Source organism: Embiotoca jacksoni, unplaced genomic scaffold, assembly GCF_022577435.1.
Source record: "Embiotoca jacksoni isolate LCO1_2020_lvr unplaced genomic scaffold, fEmbJac1.0.p SCAF_9, whole genome shotgun sequence".
NCBI lineage: Eukaryota > Metazoa > Chordata > Actinopteri > Embiotocidae > Embiotoca > Embiotoca jacksoni.
The window spans coordinates 7,599,685-7,618,391 of record NW_027185447.1 but is presented as its reverse complement, the minus strand read 5'-3'; the positions used below and the strand labels follow the sequence as shown (position 1 = coordinate 7,618,391).

Sequence of the window (18,707 nt, the reverse complement as noted above, 5' to 3'; positions counted from 1 at the left end):
GTTAGAGTACACACACACACACACACACACACACACACACACACACACACACTGTCAGGGTGAACGCTTAATTACAGGCTGGCTGATGTGGTGTCAGTTTTACAGAGAACAGGCAGAACAAAGAACAGAGAACCAGGAGCGGCTCGTCAAGCAGACAGGCAGTATTTATTTCCGGAGATATTTGTAGACTTGCTGCAATCGGTTCTGAATCAATACCCCAATTAGGTTGTTAAGTGAAGATTTTAAAAGTGAGTTTATGTGAACGTATTATGGATATTGCCCGTATCTGAAAATTTAAAATGTGTTTGTGTTTTTATGATCTAGGTAGCTATAATATTCATTGTAATAGTCCTTGTCAAGACAGATGTATTAATGACATCCCTTTCGGTGTCATTATTAATATTGCTATAATATTCTTTCAACATAAAATGTGCCAAAAGCTATTGTGGTAAAACTGCTGTAGCGATTTCTTTCCTATTATAACAAAGTATGTTCAGTGTTGGAAGTAACCATATTTATCTACTCAAATAACTCAAATGTACACAATTTTGATGTACTTACGTTACTTCAAGTATTTCCATTTGATGCTCCCTTATACTTCCACGCCACAACATTTCAAAAGGAAATATGGTACTTTTTACACTACTCCATGTATTTGACAGCTTTAGTTAGTTATGATTTAATAAAATGGACAATACAACAAGCTTTTAAAAGACAACACATTATTAAAGATGAAACCAGTAGCTTCTGACCTTTTTCGGGTCACACTTTAGATGTCTAAAAAGTAGTGAACAGCGGCAACCAATTTCCCCCTCTAAACTTTTCAAATGGTTAAATTTCAATTTAAAAAAAAACTGAAAGCAGATTTGTGGACCAGAACTTTTTTTCAGTAATGTTCCTGCAACCCTTTAAATGTATCTGCTGTCCCTGTATATAAGACTGTTTATACAGTAGTTCAAACCAGCTCCACCTGCAGCAGTTACAACATGCTGTTTGCACACTAATGCTTCAGTGTTAATAATCTCCTGATGTCACATATAATAATATATAAATCAGAGGGACCAAAACAGTACTTTTACTTTAATACCTTAACTATATTTTGCTAATAATGCTTATGTAGGACTTTCACTTGTAATGGAATATTTTAACATAGCTGTGCAGGTACTTTTATTTAACAAATTCAACCAAATTTAGCATTTATAAAAGATAACATGAATACCCCACATGTAGTTGTAGGCAATTACACATATTAACAAATCCTTTATAAATGTGTGTCAACTGTCTCACCAGTGGAAATCATTCACAATTTAATAATGTCTCACGGAAAAATGTCCTTATTCATGCATTAAAAGTTAACATAAATTACTACTATATCCCTGCCAGAGTATTATCTCTTCAGTAATTACGTAGAAGCATAAGAATGTTACAGTTTGAGTTTACAGCAACATTCTGTCTAATAATATTTCAATCGCACATAATATCACAAATTCTTCCATTTTTACATTTTCGTTTTTATGTCGTAATAGCTCAACGAGCCATAAGCTGAAGATGAAGGTCGTGCTATTTCCACGTGTGTTTATGTAATAAAGCATCACTAGTTTAACAGATTATTATTTACGCTCGGGCATCAAAGTAAAATGCCCAACCGAGCGTCTACTTTACACGACGCAGCGTGTCACTACTTTAAAGGAACCTTATCAGCATCTTTGCACCTCCCACACACACGCAAACAACTCCCTTCGAGGCCCACATGTCCCCTCTGAAGGGTGGGAGCGAAGCTGATTACATAATGCTCTTCAACAACTGACCAACAACTGTCGACGCTCTCTGACCTCCCGTCCATTTGCTGTTTTGAAGTTCGTCCTCAGTGCAGGTCAACAGGTGAGCTTCCTGACATCCTAATTGTTTCATTATGGTTATTATCACCACAAATATCGCCCTTAGTTTTGTTTTAGTGTTAATTGTGTTATGTTATAATTGGTAGCAGCGCTATACTTATATTTATAAAGGCTTTATTTCTTAATTTCTCACTGTTTGTTCATTTTGTTGAGCGAGACGAACCAATTCATACATGGCAGCTCAAGGATTTGATCCGTTTTTTGTTTTTTGGCGCATTGTCATTAGTTAAATGTATTACCTTAAAAAACAACATGGAGAAAGAATAAAAATGTGACGTACTTGTGGTGTTTAAATGGTGCTGTGTGCTTAAGATAACATCAAACCACAAAATGAAGCCACAGATCCCAAGAAGTGCTTTATCTGCTGACCACAGTAGATGGTGGGGGGGACGACAAAACCAGCCTGTTTGTAAACCAAACAACAAACAGGTGCTCATCCGTACAGTCAAATATGGATCAGTTTATGTTTTATTATTGTATGGATTATGTATTGGCTGAATATCGAATTCAGTTTTTTTCTCTTAACAGCGGGGAAATAGTTATTAGTCAAATAAAAAATAAAAATATGATGCATCCCTGCAGTGTTTTATGAGAACTTATTGTATAGCTTGTGCGGTAATAAGACTCGGCTTAATATCTGTCATGGCAGCTCTCGAGCGCCTGCAGAGTGGAGATAAGCAGCATCTACATGCCGCACCCAGGAGGAGGAACCTGCTGCTCTCTGCAGCTAAACTCGACCATTACACACTTTTACACTGCCCAGTTGAGTCATACCCCAGTCCATTTCACAGTCTGGTCACCTGACTACGTTAGGGGTTGATATTTTAGTTTACCTGTAGGTATTGTGTGCTTTATTCCTTAAGGAAAATGCACACATATACCACTCTTCTGCAATGCCTGAATGCAATGAAATTCACAGTCTTTCCAAATCTATTGCACACGATTTGTAATGTTAAGGGATATAATGACATTCCTGTCCTCCGTCTTAACTCAGAGTAAGAACAGCTCCAGTACCATGGCTGCCTTCCTTCATCACTGCCCCTTCCTGAAGTCAGCTCCACGGCCAGCTTTAAGGAGAACCGGAGCCGCCTTGTTGTCTCTGGCAGACCAGTGCCCCATCATCGCCCGTCAGATCACCGTGAGCTCTCTGGAGGCCAAGCGGAGCATCTCACCCACCAAACCCAGGAGTCCAGGACTTCCCGTGGTGGACCAAAGGAGGCTGTTTGCCCAAACTGCCACTCAGGTGGCCACGTTTGTGTCCAAGGGCTGCCCTTTTGTCACCTCTCAGATTGAGCTGGTCCAAGCCAGCCCTGAAGTACAGGAGGACGTCAAAGATGGTAGGAGGAAATGACCAGCTGTGGTGCTGTCGTGCAAAAACAGAATTCAAACTTTAATAGAAGCACATTTGACAAACACACGTCTTTACCAACTCTCTCACAGGTTTGATGACTTCTCTGTTGAAAGATTTCAAGGATTCAGTCTTCCCAACATCAGTTCAAACCAACACTGTCACTCATCTCCTCAAAGACAACATGGGTAATCGTTACGTCTCCAATCTAATATGGTGTAATCTTGTAAAAAAATATAATAATAATAATAATAATAACTAATTAATAATCATATAGCCTAGATGGCTGTTGAGTGCTGCAATTGATTTGAAGTCAAACCTTCCTGCAGATGGCCCCAGCTACGACTATGATCACTTCTTCATGGAGAAGATTTCTGAGAAAAAGAAGGACCACACTTACAGAGTCTTCAAGACGGTGAACAGGAGTGCTGAGGACTTCCCTTTCGCTGAGGATTACTCCGTCTCCGGGCAGGAGGGCTCGCAGGTGTCCGTCTGGTGCAGCAACGACTATCTGGGAATGAGCCGGCACCCCAGGGTCCTCGGAGCTATCAGGTAAAATAACGTGTTTCTTAGTTTGCAGAGCCAGTACAGGGTTTAGGGTCCTTTGAGTAACGTTTAAACATCGTCATTTCAAAACAGCTCATGTGTTTTATTTTTCCGAACAGAACCGTCGTGTACTTACCGGAAATGACGAACCTAATATTTGAACGCGTCACCCGCGAAAATAGCTGTTTATTTGGTCATTTTACGCAAATGAAAACGTGTTTTCGTGACTCCTGTGTCACGCACACGGTAAAAAAAAAAATAATATATATATATATATATATATATATATATATATATATATATTGATGTCTTCTGTGCGACATCAATACTTTGGTACTTTGAGATACGTTACGAAACCAAGACTCCGACACGACATCCGGGTACTCCGAATGCACCGCATTTAAATGACCTGTCCAAACCTTTGCTGTATGACCACATATCAGAAAATCTAATGGAAGTTGGTGTTGAGTATTAATTATGATATTAGCATGGTATCAGACAATTGAGATGGTTAACATGGAAAACATTGAGCTGGGAACTGAATGTGGAATTTCACAGAGTTGAATTTTCTGAGGACGAAACACATTTTAGGAGCAAATTAATGCAATTTCATAATATTACATCTATTTCCAAGTTTACTAAAACTCTGTTTTAAAATAAATATTCAATTTCAAATTGTGCTTGTTCAAAGTTAGTTTTTCCAATGCAGTTTTTCAAGTTGAATACTACAATTCAAGTCAGTCTATGTGATTCAAGTTATGTACAAGTATTTTTAATGCAATTATTTAAGTTGATCACTTTAAATGTGAATGATTCAAAAACAAATTTTGGCGACATATTTCTGTCCTCAGAGAGTCCTTGGACAGGAACGGTGCAGGAGCAGGTGGGACCAGGAACATCTCAGGTACCAGTAACTTCCACGTGTCTCTGGAGAAGGAGCTCGCCCAGCTACACCAGAAAGATAGAGCTTTGGTCTTCTCCTCCTGCTTCGTGGCCAATGACTCCACCCTCTTCACTCTGGCTAAGATGCTGCCAGGTAAATACTGACCTTTCCGCCATAACTCATATTAATAGATTCAGATGACGACACTCCTGGAAAGGGCAGAGCTCACGGCCAATTACACTTTTAAATATTAATATTTCATATACACTTTGTAAAAAAAAAAGGTGAATACTATCTCAGAATTGATAAATAGAAATCATGTCCTCTGTTTTCATGGAATGTTCACTGTGATGTATACAGGGTGCGAGATCTACTCTGATGCAGGGAACCACGCATCAATGATTCAGGGCATCAGGAACAGTGGAGTCAAACGCTTCATCTTCCGCCACAATGACAGTCGTCACCTGGAGGAACTGCTCCAACGCTCAGACCCTAAGACACCAAAAATAGTGGCATTCGAGACTGTGCACTCAATGGACGGTGAGTATCATGAAATGTTGAAGTCGACTCAAAAAATGTATTCCGCATGTCTGACCTTCACCGTGAAGAATGTGCAGTACCAGTGAAAAGTTTGATAATATAAGATCAGATCAGATAAGATAAGATGACTTTATAAATCCCGCTGTGGGGATACACCTACTCTTTTTTTTTTTTCTGGAGAACGAAACTGACGACATCATTACTATGAAATAACACATTTGGATTTATGTTAAAAAATATATATAAACAAAGAAAATCTGGAAGGAGTTTCCACATATGAATTTGTAGGCAGTTTGTCCTCCACGTTGTGGTCCATCTCATCCCAAACCACCACAGATGGGTTTAGGTTTGGTGATTTTAGAGGCCAGGTCATCTGATGCAGCACTTTTTGTAAAACAAGCCTGGTGGTGTATCATTGTCCTGTTAAAAAACAGGACACTAAGCACAAACCAGATAGGATGATGTGTTGCTGCAGTATGTTGTGGTAGTCATGTCGGATAAGCATTGCCTTGAACGTGGTAGAAATATGCAGATACCTTCTCTGCGTCTCACAAAAGACAGCGGTTGGAACCACAGTCCAGATTTCCACTGGACCTAAAGTCCAGCGTTCCTCATGAGAGCCAGTTTTATCTCCTTTTTTTTTTTACTACACTTGAAGCAACTATCAAAGTTCTTATAATTCCCCTTCCTGGTGATGACCTCAACATATTGCTCATAGTGTGTTGTCATAAAGGCAAACAGTGGCTACTTTGAGGAATTTAAATGAAACAGATTTTGCTCTGTTTACATGTTGTTTTTTTCTCACTACCTGTCGTGGAGGAGCGGCCTATATCTCTTGAAACCCAGAAATCACACTAAAAACACTGGCATGTTGTTTATACAAATATCATATTGTACAACATGGAGACAAACTAAAATCTTACAGCCGTGTGTCTCACAGGAGGCCTAGATCTAACCTGGCCTGTATAGCAAGAAAAAGCCTACGCTAGTACCTACTCAATAACCCAAACAATCCTCATACAAGGACCTTATACTATACATCAACCTAAATCATCATCATACAGCATCTGTCTTAGCCTTAGCACCTCATAACTGAACAAGCAACGAATAAATAGACAAATAATTATAAAATAAAATATGAACAAATGATTAACTATAAACTTGCCACTCAGTTTACTTTCAGCATCGAAGGTTTTCACTGGTACCGTACTGTATGTTCAGAGTTTGACACGAGAAGACTGTTTTCAAATTCTTCTGCTGAAAGTGTAAAATGTCTCTGTGCTCAGCTAAAATGTTACCAAGCAGGAGTCGTGACAGCACAACTGTGTTGTTTTTTTTTTTTAAAGCCAACTGGCTAACTTAACACATGATGTGAAAGTTATAAGTTTGCATTGCACATACTGTGCACTGAGAACGGGTGTTCAGTGAAGTAGAAGATGTGAATGAAAATATTTGCATATTCATCAGGGAGGCGTAGGAATCCTTTAAAGAATCTCTCACCTGTTAATTGAACTTGTTGATCAAAAAATAATAAGACGCAAATTATTCTTCAAAGCAGAGGGTTTTTCTACATCTTTGAACATGGCCAGAGGGGATCATTAAGTAGCAGTGATCAAGGACATTATTTGGACTGAATATATTCATATAATTAATCAGATAAATAACAGGGAGTAAACCTACTGACTTATTCTTTATACACAGAAGAATTTGGACATGAATCAATTACCTTCAGAGTCAAATGAAATTCACATACAGAGAGGGATCCAAATTAAATGTGTGCAGTAGTTTTACAGAGAAAAAAAAAAATCAATCACCAACCAATGTGTGTCTGTGGAATTCTCAGTTGACTGTATAGTGGAGCTGTGTGGTTATAATAATAATAATAATAATAATAATAATAATAATAAGCAGCCCAGCAGTCAGAATAAGGTTATAGTTCATAGCTTATAAAGAGAAAGCCAGAATTGGAGTGTGCATAACATTAAATGGTTATCTGTCATTCATCACCGTCTCCAATGGGAGGGATTAGTTTTCTCACCTTAGCTCTATTTTTCTGTGACATCACAATAAAGCTGAAGTAGACCGAATGAATGACTTTGATCCTATTTTTTACAACAAAAAAGTAATTTTGACAGAATTTTTTTGTTTGTTTTGTAGATAGGTGTGCTTTTAATATTTCCAAATACTAAAAATGACTCTTTTTCAGCATATAGTTAACACTTATATATATATATAGATGTTACGCAGTGATGACATTTGCAGCTTTGATGTCCTGCTGTTCACCTATACACAGTTTGTAATTATACCACCTATTTGTCTGGGGGTATCAGGTGCCATATGTCCTCTGGAAGAGCTGTGCGATGTGGCTCATCGTTATGGAGCTCTGACGTTCGTTGATGAAGTTCACGCTGTGGGTCTGTACGGAGCCCACGGAGCTGGAGTGGGCGAGAGAGACAACATTTTGCACAAGATTGACATTGTTTCTGGGACCTTAGGTGAGTTACTTTTGAGGAAAATCTACTTCTTTGTGTTAAAAATGTACAAGTAAGGCTACCGTTTTCCTTTTCATTTTTTTATTTGTCAAAGGTATAATGAATTAGTCTTTTAATACAAAAAAAACAAAACACATTGAAGCCACTTCCACACGGATAATGGACACCAGTCATCCACCAACATGTCCTTTCACCTATAAGACAAACAGCTTCAAACCGTCATAGATAAATTGTCTCTCTTCTTGGATAAACTCCCATTGACAGCCATTCCTGCACCAACTGTCACTGTCATATTGCCAACATAGCATCAATAACTCTCAACACGTATGATGCTGCTCTTTATGTTGGTTAAATGAGGGCAGGACAGGAGGGAGCGCTCATCAGAAGAAGCAGAGGTTTTATCAGCAGGGTGTCGGCTCTACTCCCTCTCTGGTTGTACTGATAAAACCATCCAGCAGTCCGTGCTGTGTTTGTGATGACTGCAATGTTTTAGGTAGAAATTCCTGGAAACTAATCCTGAATTACAACATTTGACCTTTTCCAGAAATATTTGCAGGTGTAGACTTGGCAATTAATAAACAAACAAGCTCAAATTGAATTCACTAATTATATATTAGTGGTGTGTCATCACACCAAGTTCAGCTTTCATTTGCTTTATTATGGCAATATCATAATCTGATGCAGAAAAGTAAATAACCATTGGTAAGTTATTTAGAATATCAGTTTACTCAATACAAGTTTTATTTGTAAAAGCTTCATCTCAGCTCAACTACATACAGACTATATAGGCTGTTTATTGGGTCACAGGCCTATCTGTATTATATAATTAGATATATAATTGAATCCCTACAAATTAGAAAACTTTGTTAAGATGTTAAAAATGTTAAGCATTATTTTTTTTTATGGTGCAGAGAATTAATCAAATTATTTTTGTAAAACTAGCAATACTGCAATGAAAAAAAACAATAAACATTCTTTTCATTCAGACTTACAGAAGTGTCATTGAAAAATATGTATTAAAATGACGTATTATGGCTATTTTCTGAATGCCATGCCATTGTATAGGTTATATAAATGTATTTTTATTCCAATAATATTATCATAGCAGTTTTTATATTGTTGGATAGTTTAAATCAAATAGCTGTCAAATGTATACATGGAGTCCCTCTAAAATGTAACAGAATAGAAAATTCAAGCATTATTTAGCAGGCATTCTCAGTTACATTTATACCCGAGTAAACATACGTCCCATCACTGATTATTTCATGTCTCCTTAGCTCTCATACAATTTGTCCCCTGTTACTGTTCCAGGCAAAGCCTTTGGTTGTGTGGGAGGCTACATAGCCAGCAGCGCCGCCCTGGTGGACACGGTGCGCTCCTACGCTGCGGGCTTTATCTTCACTACTGCCCTGCCTCCGATGATCCTGGCCGGAGCCCTGGAGTCTGTGCGGGTCCTGAAGAGCCCTGAAGGGCAGGTGCTCCGCAGAAACCACCAGAGGAACGTGAAACACATGAGGCAGCTGCTCATGGATAAAGGCCTGCCTGTGGTCAACTGCCCCAGCCACATCATCCCCATACGGGTATGAAGATTTAAGGAGATTTATCTCCTTATTTGACTATTCTGTGATGACATATTCTGAATATCTGCCAAACACTTCCTCACTACCCTGAAAATTAAAGGCATTAAATTAAATTAAATTTTCTCAAGTCAAAATGTCTGCTGTGAACGAGGTCTATTGTCAACTCCGAAAGTGCAGCACAGATAAGATGCAGTCTGCAGTGTGCCACTGTAATAATTTTACACTTTTAAGTTTGTAATTACGATCACATTTATACATTAAGCAATTTAAGTTCCATTTTAGCCATAGATATTTAAATCTGTTTGAGATACCATTCAGTTTGTAATTCCATTTAAAAATTAATACACCATTTAATTTTGACATTTGTACTAAATCTTTTGGATCCTAATTCAATTCATTTGTAGTTGAATAAAATCATCCACCAAATGGCTCATGTCATCTTCCAATGGTTCATTTTCTAGGTCGGCAACGCTGAGCTGAACACCAAGGTGTGTGACACCCTGCTGGAGAGTCACAACATCTACGTCCAGGCCATCAACTACCCCACAGTGCCCCGTGGAGAGGAGCTGCTGCGTCTGGCTCCGTCTCCTCACCACAAGCCTGACATGATGGAGTATTTTGTGGGTGAGTGTGGGGATCCTCAACACAATTCGGTCAGAGTTGTCCTGGGAAACATCCAATTAAGTTAAGTGGGGAAAAAGTCCAGCACAGATGATTTATGTTTGTCTTTAGAGATTGACTTTGTAAGCATTTATGGATCCCTCGACACCCACTTGCCGTCGGATATGCTACGATGCAAAGTGACAGTACTCTGTAGGGATTTTAAAATTGTTATCCCTCAGAAGCAAAACTCACACCGTGACAGAACTGACTTTTAAAGATAAAAATGGCAACAACAAAAAATATCAGTCTTTACCTGTTTAATTCTTACAAATGTCTGTTGCATTTCCAGAGAAGCTGGTGGAGGTGTGGCAGGAGGCGGGTCTCCACCTCAACATCCCAGGCATGGCTTCCTGCACCTTCTGCGACCGTCCGCTGCACTTCAACCTCATGAGTGAGTGGGAGAAATCCTACTTTGGCAACATGGAACCACAATACATAACCGTGTCTGCATAGAACCAAAGTATGTGTTGCATCTGAACACAAGATGCACCAACAGTATATGCATAAATGTAGTGCTACATATAAATATTATGCTAAATGATGAAGTCCTACTTTATCGGAGAAGAGTACTAATGTATGGACTAGATTCTAGTATGTATTCATGTTTTCCTGTATTTCTGCATATTACGTTGTGTTTGCTGCCATGGATATAATTAAACAAATGCCTCCATTTTGGAAGTGTAAAACCTGCACACTTGACACTTTCTTAAATCTTTTATCTAGGTGTGATGGTTTTAAATAAACGACGCTATTTAATTTCATGTTAAATGATTTTTTTTTCATACAACATAATCTGTATTGTTTTGTCCATTTTCACAATAATTAAATAATTTAGTTAGTGATGTTTATGTCATGAATGTATGAACCTGCAAAATTAAGGTGGCTGTAGTGTTGAATATCTGTACTAACATAATCCTCTCATATTTAATATACTGCTTTGACATAACTACAGAGATACTGATTGTTAGCGGACACTGCTGTTAATCCTATGAATTTAAATGAAACATGGAAGATATAATGTGACCCTGAAACATCTTATAAAAGTCTGGAAGATTATCCATCAATTAGATTGTTCCTCCACAACAGGAGATGTTGAGGTATAGGCACAGACATGATTACATGTTATGAGCTGAGGTGGAGATTCTGTGTCCAGTTTGTTTCTCCATGAACACTAGTTGACGTTGCAAGGACTGGCCACTTCCCGTTTGACCCGTGCCCTCAGTCTACGAAGCTCTATGTTCTCACTGTCCACAAGGAGGCCACATTCAATCAGTGTCCAAGCCTTACTGAGCTGCTGCTCCCCATAGTGCTGCAGCGCCCCCCTCAGGAAGCATTCAGCCAGTCGAAACCTGCCCAGACCGGCCTCCACACACTGGATGGCCTGGTCCCTGTGGAGCTCCAGGGCCTGGGTGAAGTCCTCCAGAGCTGCTCCTTCTCTGGAACAGAGCACCAGGCTGCGACCTCGCCGGCACAGATCCTCCGTCCAGACTTGAGGGTCGTCTGAGCAGCTACAGTCAGGTCCCCTGTGCTTCTGGATAACTCTATCCAGGTCAGCTATGGCCCTCTCATGTAAGCCCAGCTGTGCCAGGCAGGCAGCCCGCTGGCGAAGATACTGCAGCTTCTGATTACCCACTGCTTGTACTGCCACAGCCAAGAGTGTGAGCGCCTGATCCCACTGGCCCCCTGATGACACACTGCCGGCCTCCTGCGCTGCTGCCTGTTATACAGTGTGGATACCAAACAATTACAAGGTAATTTATAAATGCATAAATACCCTTTATTTAGAATAGATAGTTCTAGTTAACAGATAGATGGATGGATGGATGGATGGATCCCCACTGAGGAATTTCACTTTACAGCAGCAAACAAGTGGAATAAATGAATGAATAAGTGATTAACAACAATGAATACCATAAAAAGATATACACTTATCAAATAAAGACAGAGATATAATAATATACACGTGTATGGCCTTTCCCACTAAAACCATTGCACTCATGGCTGGAATTTCAGAGATCATTGTGGGACTTTTTGTGCCCCTTAACTATAAAGAATCTCTATTTTGGGTAAATATTTTAGTCCTCTCCTTGGAAATGTCTTCAGATAAAACTGATATGCTGATGATTTACTCATTCGGTACTGAATCTGGGATTCCTGCTCATGGCTTACCTGCGCGATGTATTTTCGCTGATTAAATGGGATGAGGGCCAGCAAGAACTCCAGACTAGATGTATCCTTCTCCGTCAGTTTACTTAGCCGGCGAGCTGCGCTGCGGTAGTTCTTCTGCCAGGCCTCCACTACACCCACCCTGGCCTGGGCCACCGCATCTCTTGGCTCCTGACCAAATATCTGGCACAGATGAGCGCCTGCTGCCTTAACGTCACCTGGAGCAGATGGACCATAACAGAAGGAGTGAGGATGACTGTAAATAAGAAGTGACAGGTGCAATTGTCCTTTTAATCAAATTGGAAACACCAGACAGCAGAAACCATGACCTCCAAACCAGATCATTTCCAGTGACATCAAGGATCCCAGTCATAATTCCAGCAGCAATGTTTGGTAAAGTTACCATCTCACCTTTAGCCAAGAGGATGTCCACATAGAGAAGATGCCACCTAGGGTCTCTGCAGTCAGTCCTCATCAGAGCGCCACCAATTATAAAAGCTTCCCTGAGCTGCTCTTCATGGCAGGGAACAGCATTAGAGACCACAATGTCTGAGAGGCCGGCACGACAGAACTGATGCAGCCAATCACAGACCAGATTTCGTGCCCTGTCCTTGAGTGACAGGATGTCTTTGGTGACTATGTCAGTGTTTATCTGAAGTGCCGCCAGGATATCATGTGTGCATTCCTGGCGGGAAGAGGAAAATTTTATGCATTTTTTTATACATCTTTTTCCTCTTTCTTCCCGCCTACGTCGGTCAATATAAGCAGGATGACACATGTCACTGTATACTTTTTTTTTTAAGTTGATTGAGAAGGTCAGAGAGGGAAAAAAAGGGTAAAATGTGCCATAATGTTTAGACAGTCTTTCAACTCAAGATTACCTTTTGTTGATTCAGCATGAGATGTGTGAAACCTCTTCCACAGAGGGCCTGCACGTGTTTAGGGTGGTCCTTCAAAATGGCACTGAAATCAAATATGGCTGTCTTTCGTTGGCCCAGCAGGGCATAACACCTCGCTCTCTCCAGCAGGGAGTCGGCTGCCTCGCCCCCTTGAAAGACAGGATTACTTCATTCATTTTACAGCATTAAAAAAAAAAAAAAGATCTCGTTTCACTGTTTTGTGCCAATCTTTGTCTTTATCCCTCCAATCATTCATTATATCTCGATTAATGTGTCACAACCACTGTGAGTGTTATTATTAACGATCAGACATGGATCAAAGAATATCAACGACTCATCAATCAGATTCTAATCACCAGAAGCCATAATAGCGATGGAGAAATAGGCCACAGCCTCCCTGACAGCGCTCTCCTCTCTTGTGCCATGCAGGATGCGTTTTGCAGCTGAGTGACAGTGTCCCTGCAGCAGCGTCCGGTCCTTCTGTTGTGCCACTGACAACAGGGGGCGCAAGCAGCTGGTATCACCACACAGGATGAGCTTTTTCAGCAACTGCAGGGAAAATAGATGAAATGAAATCTTTATCTCTTTTACTGTGGAAGCTGTGAAATTAAGAAATAAAGATAGCAAGCACCAGTTGAGATCGGCTCAGACTATTAGACTATTAATATATAGTATTAATATCACCATGAACACAGATTTCTCTTGCATAAGTTTAGCAACTAAATTGCTTTTTACTATGCAGTTTCAATGTGTTTCAACCCTTTCAACAACAACTACAAAATGTGAATCTACATATTAACATAGACCAGTGGGTAAACTTTGCAAGCTGAAGTCTAACATGCTCACCAGAAATACAATTGATATTTATGCATCCTTCAGGACTTATTTCAACTTCATTAATTCAATTTATCAATTAAAAAAGAGAAAGGCCAAATCAAATGTATTGCAAGTAGTGTGCAACATGCAGGTGGTTATTTTAATGAATCTCTTGACTGCTGAATTGTTCTTGTAGTTCATCTTGTTGCAGTCCTGCAGTGGTATATTTGTACGTGTGTGCCTGTAGTTGGTGTGGTGAGACAAGAACAGATTTTCTGCACTGATTCATTGTGGCATCAGGTTTGAAAAACACTAATAGCAGGTGTTCCCAAACATTTATGCCAATGTGCAGAAATTACAAATAAGACTGTGAAATCGCTGATTAAAACATTTGCCAAATCTTTAAGTGGCAGATTATTTCCACAATAAATAATATTTAAATTATCATGCATAGGTGGCAGCACACCTTGGAACTTGTTAGCGCCTCTAACCTACGTACCTGATTAGTGTCATACAGAAAGCCTCTGTGCAGCTGCAGCAGGGCGAGGCGAGCCAGGATTGGTGCCCGAGGATTGGTGGGCCCGACGGAGAGCAGCAGCCGGTAGGCCTCCTCCACCCGACCGAGCTGGTACAAGGCATCAGCTGCCAGGATCTGAGGCCCATCAGCACTGGTCTGGAGCTCCATCAGCAACGCCGCCAAGGACTGGACACCGGCAGGAGTCCTAAGGTACAAAACAGGAAAAGGTGCAAAGTAACTGTGAAAACATGAATGAGAACTTTCGTTAGAGCAGAGATCACAAACTGAAATATAATAGTCGTAATTTCATTTAGACGAAAAGGTAGCACAGAACTGAATAAACTACTTGTGGAAATTGTATAATCAATATCATAGATTTTAGTCCTTTTCGCTCGTCCATCCATCCATTATCTATACCCCCCTTTTTTCAGTGTCCCGGGGGGACTGGAGTCTATCCCCACTGGCTTTGGGCGAAGGAGGGGTACACCCTGGATAGGTCACCAGTCCATCACAGTGACCACATAGAAACACAGAAAAACATTCATGCTCACGTTCACCTACGGCCAATTTGGAGTCACCAGTTAATCTAGCAGGCATGTCTTTGGACTGTGGAAGGAAACCAGAACACTTGAGAAAAGCCACTCAGACGAAGGGAGAACATGCAAAAATCCACACACAAAGGCCCCAGTCGACCAGCTTCTTACTGTGAGGCGACAGTGCTAACCACTGCACCACACTGCTGTCCCCTTTGTACTTGTTATAGTTGGAGCTACATGTACAAGTGTTACAAATAACCTCCACAATGGCCGTGTTTTATTTAAGTGTCCCAATAGGCAGTGCAATAACAGTGCAACACGCAAAGCACACACAGTCAAATGGACCCTGAAACTGAAGCTGCTGAAACGAATACAGTGATCCATAATTTTATTACGTACACGTGTGCTTTTATTGCTGTGACATGTCCAAATTTCTTCTTTAAGAAAGGAATAATGATCAGACTGTATGTGAGACAAACATCATACCCTGATCTGTGGTTGTCTCTCTCTGATGGGGCCTGCAGGTGCTGGTCCTCCTGTTGGGGCCGCCGGGAGTCTTCAGTAGAACTGGACTTGGATTTGTGCGCTCCCTTCCCCTCCAGCATGACTCGTCCCTGCTCCAGTAGAACAGTCGACAGCAACCCTCGGTAGTTCCACGGCACCAAGCAACGAACAGTCAATGCGGTTTCCTGAGGATGCAGCCTGCTGGCAGTCACGTAGTCTAGAGCTGTGAGATAGTTTAAGCCACCCATCATGCGCAGGAGCCCCCTGCCACAAAGGGCCCTCACACAGCTGGAGGGATGGGGGGTGTTGTGTTCAATCACAGCCTGGAAGTCTTCTAATGCCCCCTTGTGGTCATCAGAGAGAAGTCGCGCATATCCACGAAGCACCTGTACTGTGTTTTGATAGCTCTGCTGACCTTGTGCAGCAGCCAGCTGGCTACAGATAGAGAGGGCTTCTTTGTGTTCCCCTCTGAGGAGGAGACAGTCAGCCAGTCGGACCCGTAACTCTCTGCCTCCCCCATCAGGCTCTAAATGACACAGAGTCCGTAACTGAGTAATCACAGGGTCCAGGAGTTCAACTCCTTCAGTGGATCGCAGGTCTGTACGGAGGAGAACCCTCTCCCTGTAACCAGACAGGCCCCTCCCTGCCTGCTGCCGGAGATGGTTTCGTGCAGCCACCCCGGTGCCATGATCTGTGAAGAGCTTTTGGAAGTAGATTCGGGCGGTGGCAGGGTGGATCTCAAATGCTTTTCCCAGATCTCTGCACTCCTCTGCGGTCCTTGCTCCTGCTGAGAAGCAGGCAGCTGCTCGACTGGTCAAGAGTCTGGCTGTCCTCTCGGGAGTGTCTTGGAATAATTTGTCTGTATTACTTTCCGACATTTTCTGATGGTGACCATGATGCAAGAGAGCAGAGTAGACCTCCACACTGTCTCCAAACCTGCCTGTCAAAAACAAATAAGCTGCTTGAAGTTCCCGAACTTCTCTACTCTCAGGTGAGATAGCCAACAAAAACTCAATGCTTGAAGAAGAAGCCTCAATATCTAGCTTATCATTATACTTTGTTGTCACTGCCCGTGTGCTGTCAAACATCAGAGAGGGATGTGTGCACATTATTTGCTCTGTGAAGGCCGTCACTATTTTGGGCAGGTGCCCAGCCTGTCTGCTCTTCACCAGTGTGACAGTTTCAGATTTCTTACTCCGATAAGCTTTGAGGTAAAGCTTGAGCCCCTTGAAACTGTGAGGCTCTGAGACCAAGCAGGCCAGGGCTCGAGTTATCTCCAACAAAACGCGAGTTGAACCTTCCGGGTGAGAGTTTTGTTTCCCTTCAAGTAGAGCAGTGCAGCGAGCAGAAATCTCCTCGCATCCATGCCCTCCACTCTGAAGAAGAGACTCCATTTTGAAAATGGTGGCAAACAGGTTGTTGGGGCTGAGTGTGGACAGGAACACTGCTGCAAGACCTTTGTTAAGACCCTCGGCAGGCTGATTCTCATGATGACTGTCAAGCCAACCTTCTAGAGTAGAGATCACCGAATCCAGGCAGGACTTATCCCGTTTCCGCATGTGGGACACGGCAGAGATGGCGTGAGTCCTGAAGGCAGACATGTACAGGGACGTGGCTTTCTCCGGCTCTCCAGCCTCAAGGAACTTGTCTCCGTCCTTGCAGAGCTTTGAAACATTGACTCCGGGTCGAACTAAAGCAGTCATGATGAGGCAGCAGGCCCTCTCTCTGTTAGACCGTCTTCGGCTGAAGACGTTGACATTTCATGGTTAGAAAACAAGATGTGAGATATGAGATACAAATTATTTAATACTTAAGTTGAAAGATGTAATTATCAATACTCACCATACTATATTAAAGCATCAAACAATATGCCTTTTTTCAAAACAGACATTTTGACAATGTCCTTGTAAGCCATGCCGGTGTGACAATGAGCTAGCATTCACAATACCAGGACCCAGAAACTAAAGCAGATGACATTTATGTAAAAAGGTCAAGATCTTATTCATAGTGGATTACAGTGTTGTTTGTCCTCCCAAACATGTTTAGTGGGGTACTTGCTGAATTTATGCTACCAATATTTTTACCAAATTCATATGAGAAATTCCTGTATTCATTTCAAATTAAAATCCCTTTCATGCTTTATCCACGGTCCAGCCTTTGGTAGGTTTTGACCAAGTCTCTAGTGACTAAAAAGATTGTCCCCTTGATTAAGTACATTTATGCTGTCAACATCTGCAATATCTCCTTTTCATATCTTTTATTCACTGTAGAAATTCAGAAATTATAACTGCTGATATCAGTTGATACACACTGCAGTGAAAAACGTCCATTACTCCTAATTTTTTTAATGATGTTTCATTTCACACTTAAGGTGTATGGCCTATTAGCTCCGTTGTGTGACTTCAACCCACCTGCTGCATTTTGGCTTTTTGTCGAAAACAGCGAACCCAAGAAAATGTGGGGGAAAAAAACAAAACTATATCCGAGACTTTGGAAAGTCTGAACAAGGACACAAACTCAACGATAAGCTTGGTGCCAGCTCATTTTGTCACAGAAAACCTAGGCCCCCTTTTTTTTTTTTTGTTGTTTTTTTTTTTTTTTGGTAATTCAATAGCTGTGGACCGTGTTGCCAGGACAACGTGTCCGCTCACACAACATAAGCTGTAATGGAGTTTTTTTCACTCTTTCTTTAAAGTCCATAATAGACTTAGAGGAAACAACAAGATTAAAAAAAAAAAGAAGAAAAAAAAAGAAAAAAAAAAGAAAAGAAAAGAAAACTGACCGCAGCAGGGTTCACATCTCGGTAAACTCCTCCCGGCTCCGTCTCTCTTCTGATGTCAGGACATGGGACGGTTTGCTGCGCGAGCTGTTGTTGTTGTTGTGAGCGCGGATCCGGTTGCCAGTGGAAACCACTAACGCGCATGCTAATGAGAACACCACGATTCCACAGTAAAGGCGCTCGTAACATCCTGTTACAAATATAACATACAATCAGCGATCAAATCTGTTTCTTTGCGTCAAGTGTCAGACAGAGCGAAGTGGTTAGAGCTTCTAGGAATGTTAAAAGGGTGAAAACGGTCTGAAAGTTAAAAAGAAATAATTTAATTTTTTTTTTTTTTTTTAAAAAAGTCATTAAAACGCCTCCACAAAAGGCAAAACATAAACAGGCAGAAAGCATGCCACATAAATTTGACTTTTCTTACCCAAATTGTGTGTCTATTTACTGCAGCCATAACATTTTGGAAACAATATATTCTTATGTTGTAGCTATAAGTGTCCTCAAAGAACAAATACAGTGCAGCCTGTTGAAGTGTTCAAC

General features: G+C 41.1%; 2 protein-coding genes and 1 long non-coding RNA gene across 5 annotated transcripts; 1 reads left to right on the top strand and 2 right to left on the bottom strand.

The window, feature by feature from the left end:
• Positions 1 to 2,241: 2,241 nt before the first annotated feature.
• On the bottom strand, positions 2,242 to 3,915 carry LOC138192689 (uncharacterized). The gene is made up of 2 exons (XR_011177829.1): positions 3,647 to 3,915; positions 2,242 to 3,261 (listed from the first exon to the last, which is right to left on the bottom strand). It is a non-coding gene; the product is annotated as an uncharacterized lncRNA (long non-coding RNA).
• On the top strand, positions 2,914 to 13,648 carry alas2 (aminolevulinate, delta-, synthase 2). The gene is made up of 10 exons (XM_069140247.1): positions 2,914 to 3,235; positions 3,339 to 3,434; positions 3,576 to 3,798; positions 4,644 to 4,828; positions 5,036 to 5,215; positions 7,546 to 7,710; positions 9,019 to 9,287; positions 9,749 to 9,911; positions 10,240 to 11,701; positions 13,445 to 13,648. The coding sequence occupies exons 1-9, from the start codon at positions 2,914 to 2,916 to the stop codon at positions 10,401 to 10,403; spliced, it is 1,767 nt and encodes a 588-aa protein (XP_068996348.1). The 3' UTR covers positions 10,404 to 11,701; positions 13,445 to 13,648.
• Positions 11,122 to 18,242, bottom strand: ttc34 (tetratricopeptide repeat domain 34). Of its 3 annotated transcripts, none has more exons than XM_069140245.1 (8): positions 18,171 to 18,242; positions 15,371 to 17,131; positions 14,331 to 14,553; positions 13,372 to 13,564; positions 12,998 to 13,164; positions 12,528 to 12,801; positions 12,120 to 12,334; positions 11,122 to 11,667 (listed from the first exon to the last, which is right to left on the bottom strand). In XM_069140245.1, exons 2-8 carry the CDS (start codon positions 17,089 to 17,091, stop codon positions 11,122 to 11,124), a joined length of 3,339 nt encoding a protein of 1,112 aa, XP_068996346.1. In that variant the 5' UTR covers positions 17,092 to 17,131; positions 18,171 to 18,242. The 3 variants fall into 3 exon arrangements, with proteins under 3 accessions (XP_068996346.1, XP_068996345.1, XP_068996347.1); XM_069140244.1 differs by lacking the exon at positions 18,171 to 18,242 and adding an exon at positions 17,231 to 17,950; XM_069140246.1 differs by lacking the exon at positions 18,171 to 18,242 and adding an exon at positions 17,800 to 17,950.
• Positions 18,243 to 18,707: the final 465 nt, after the last annotated feature.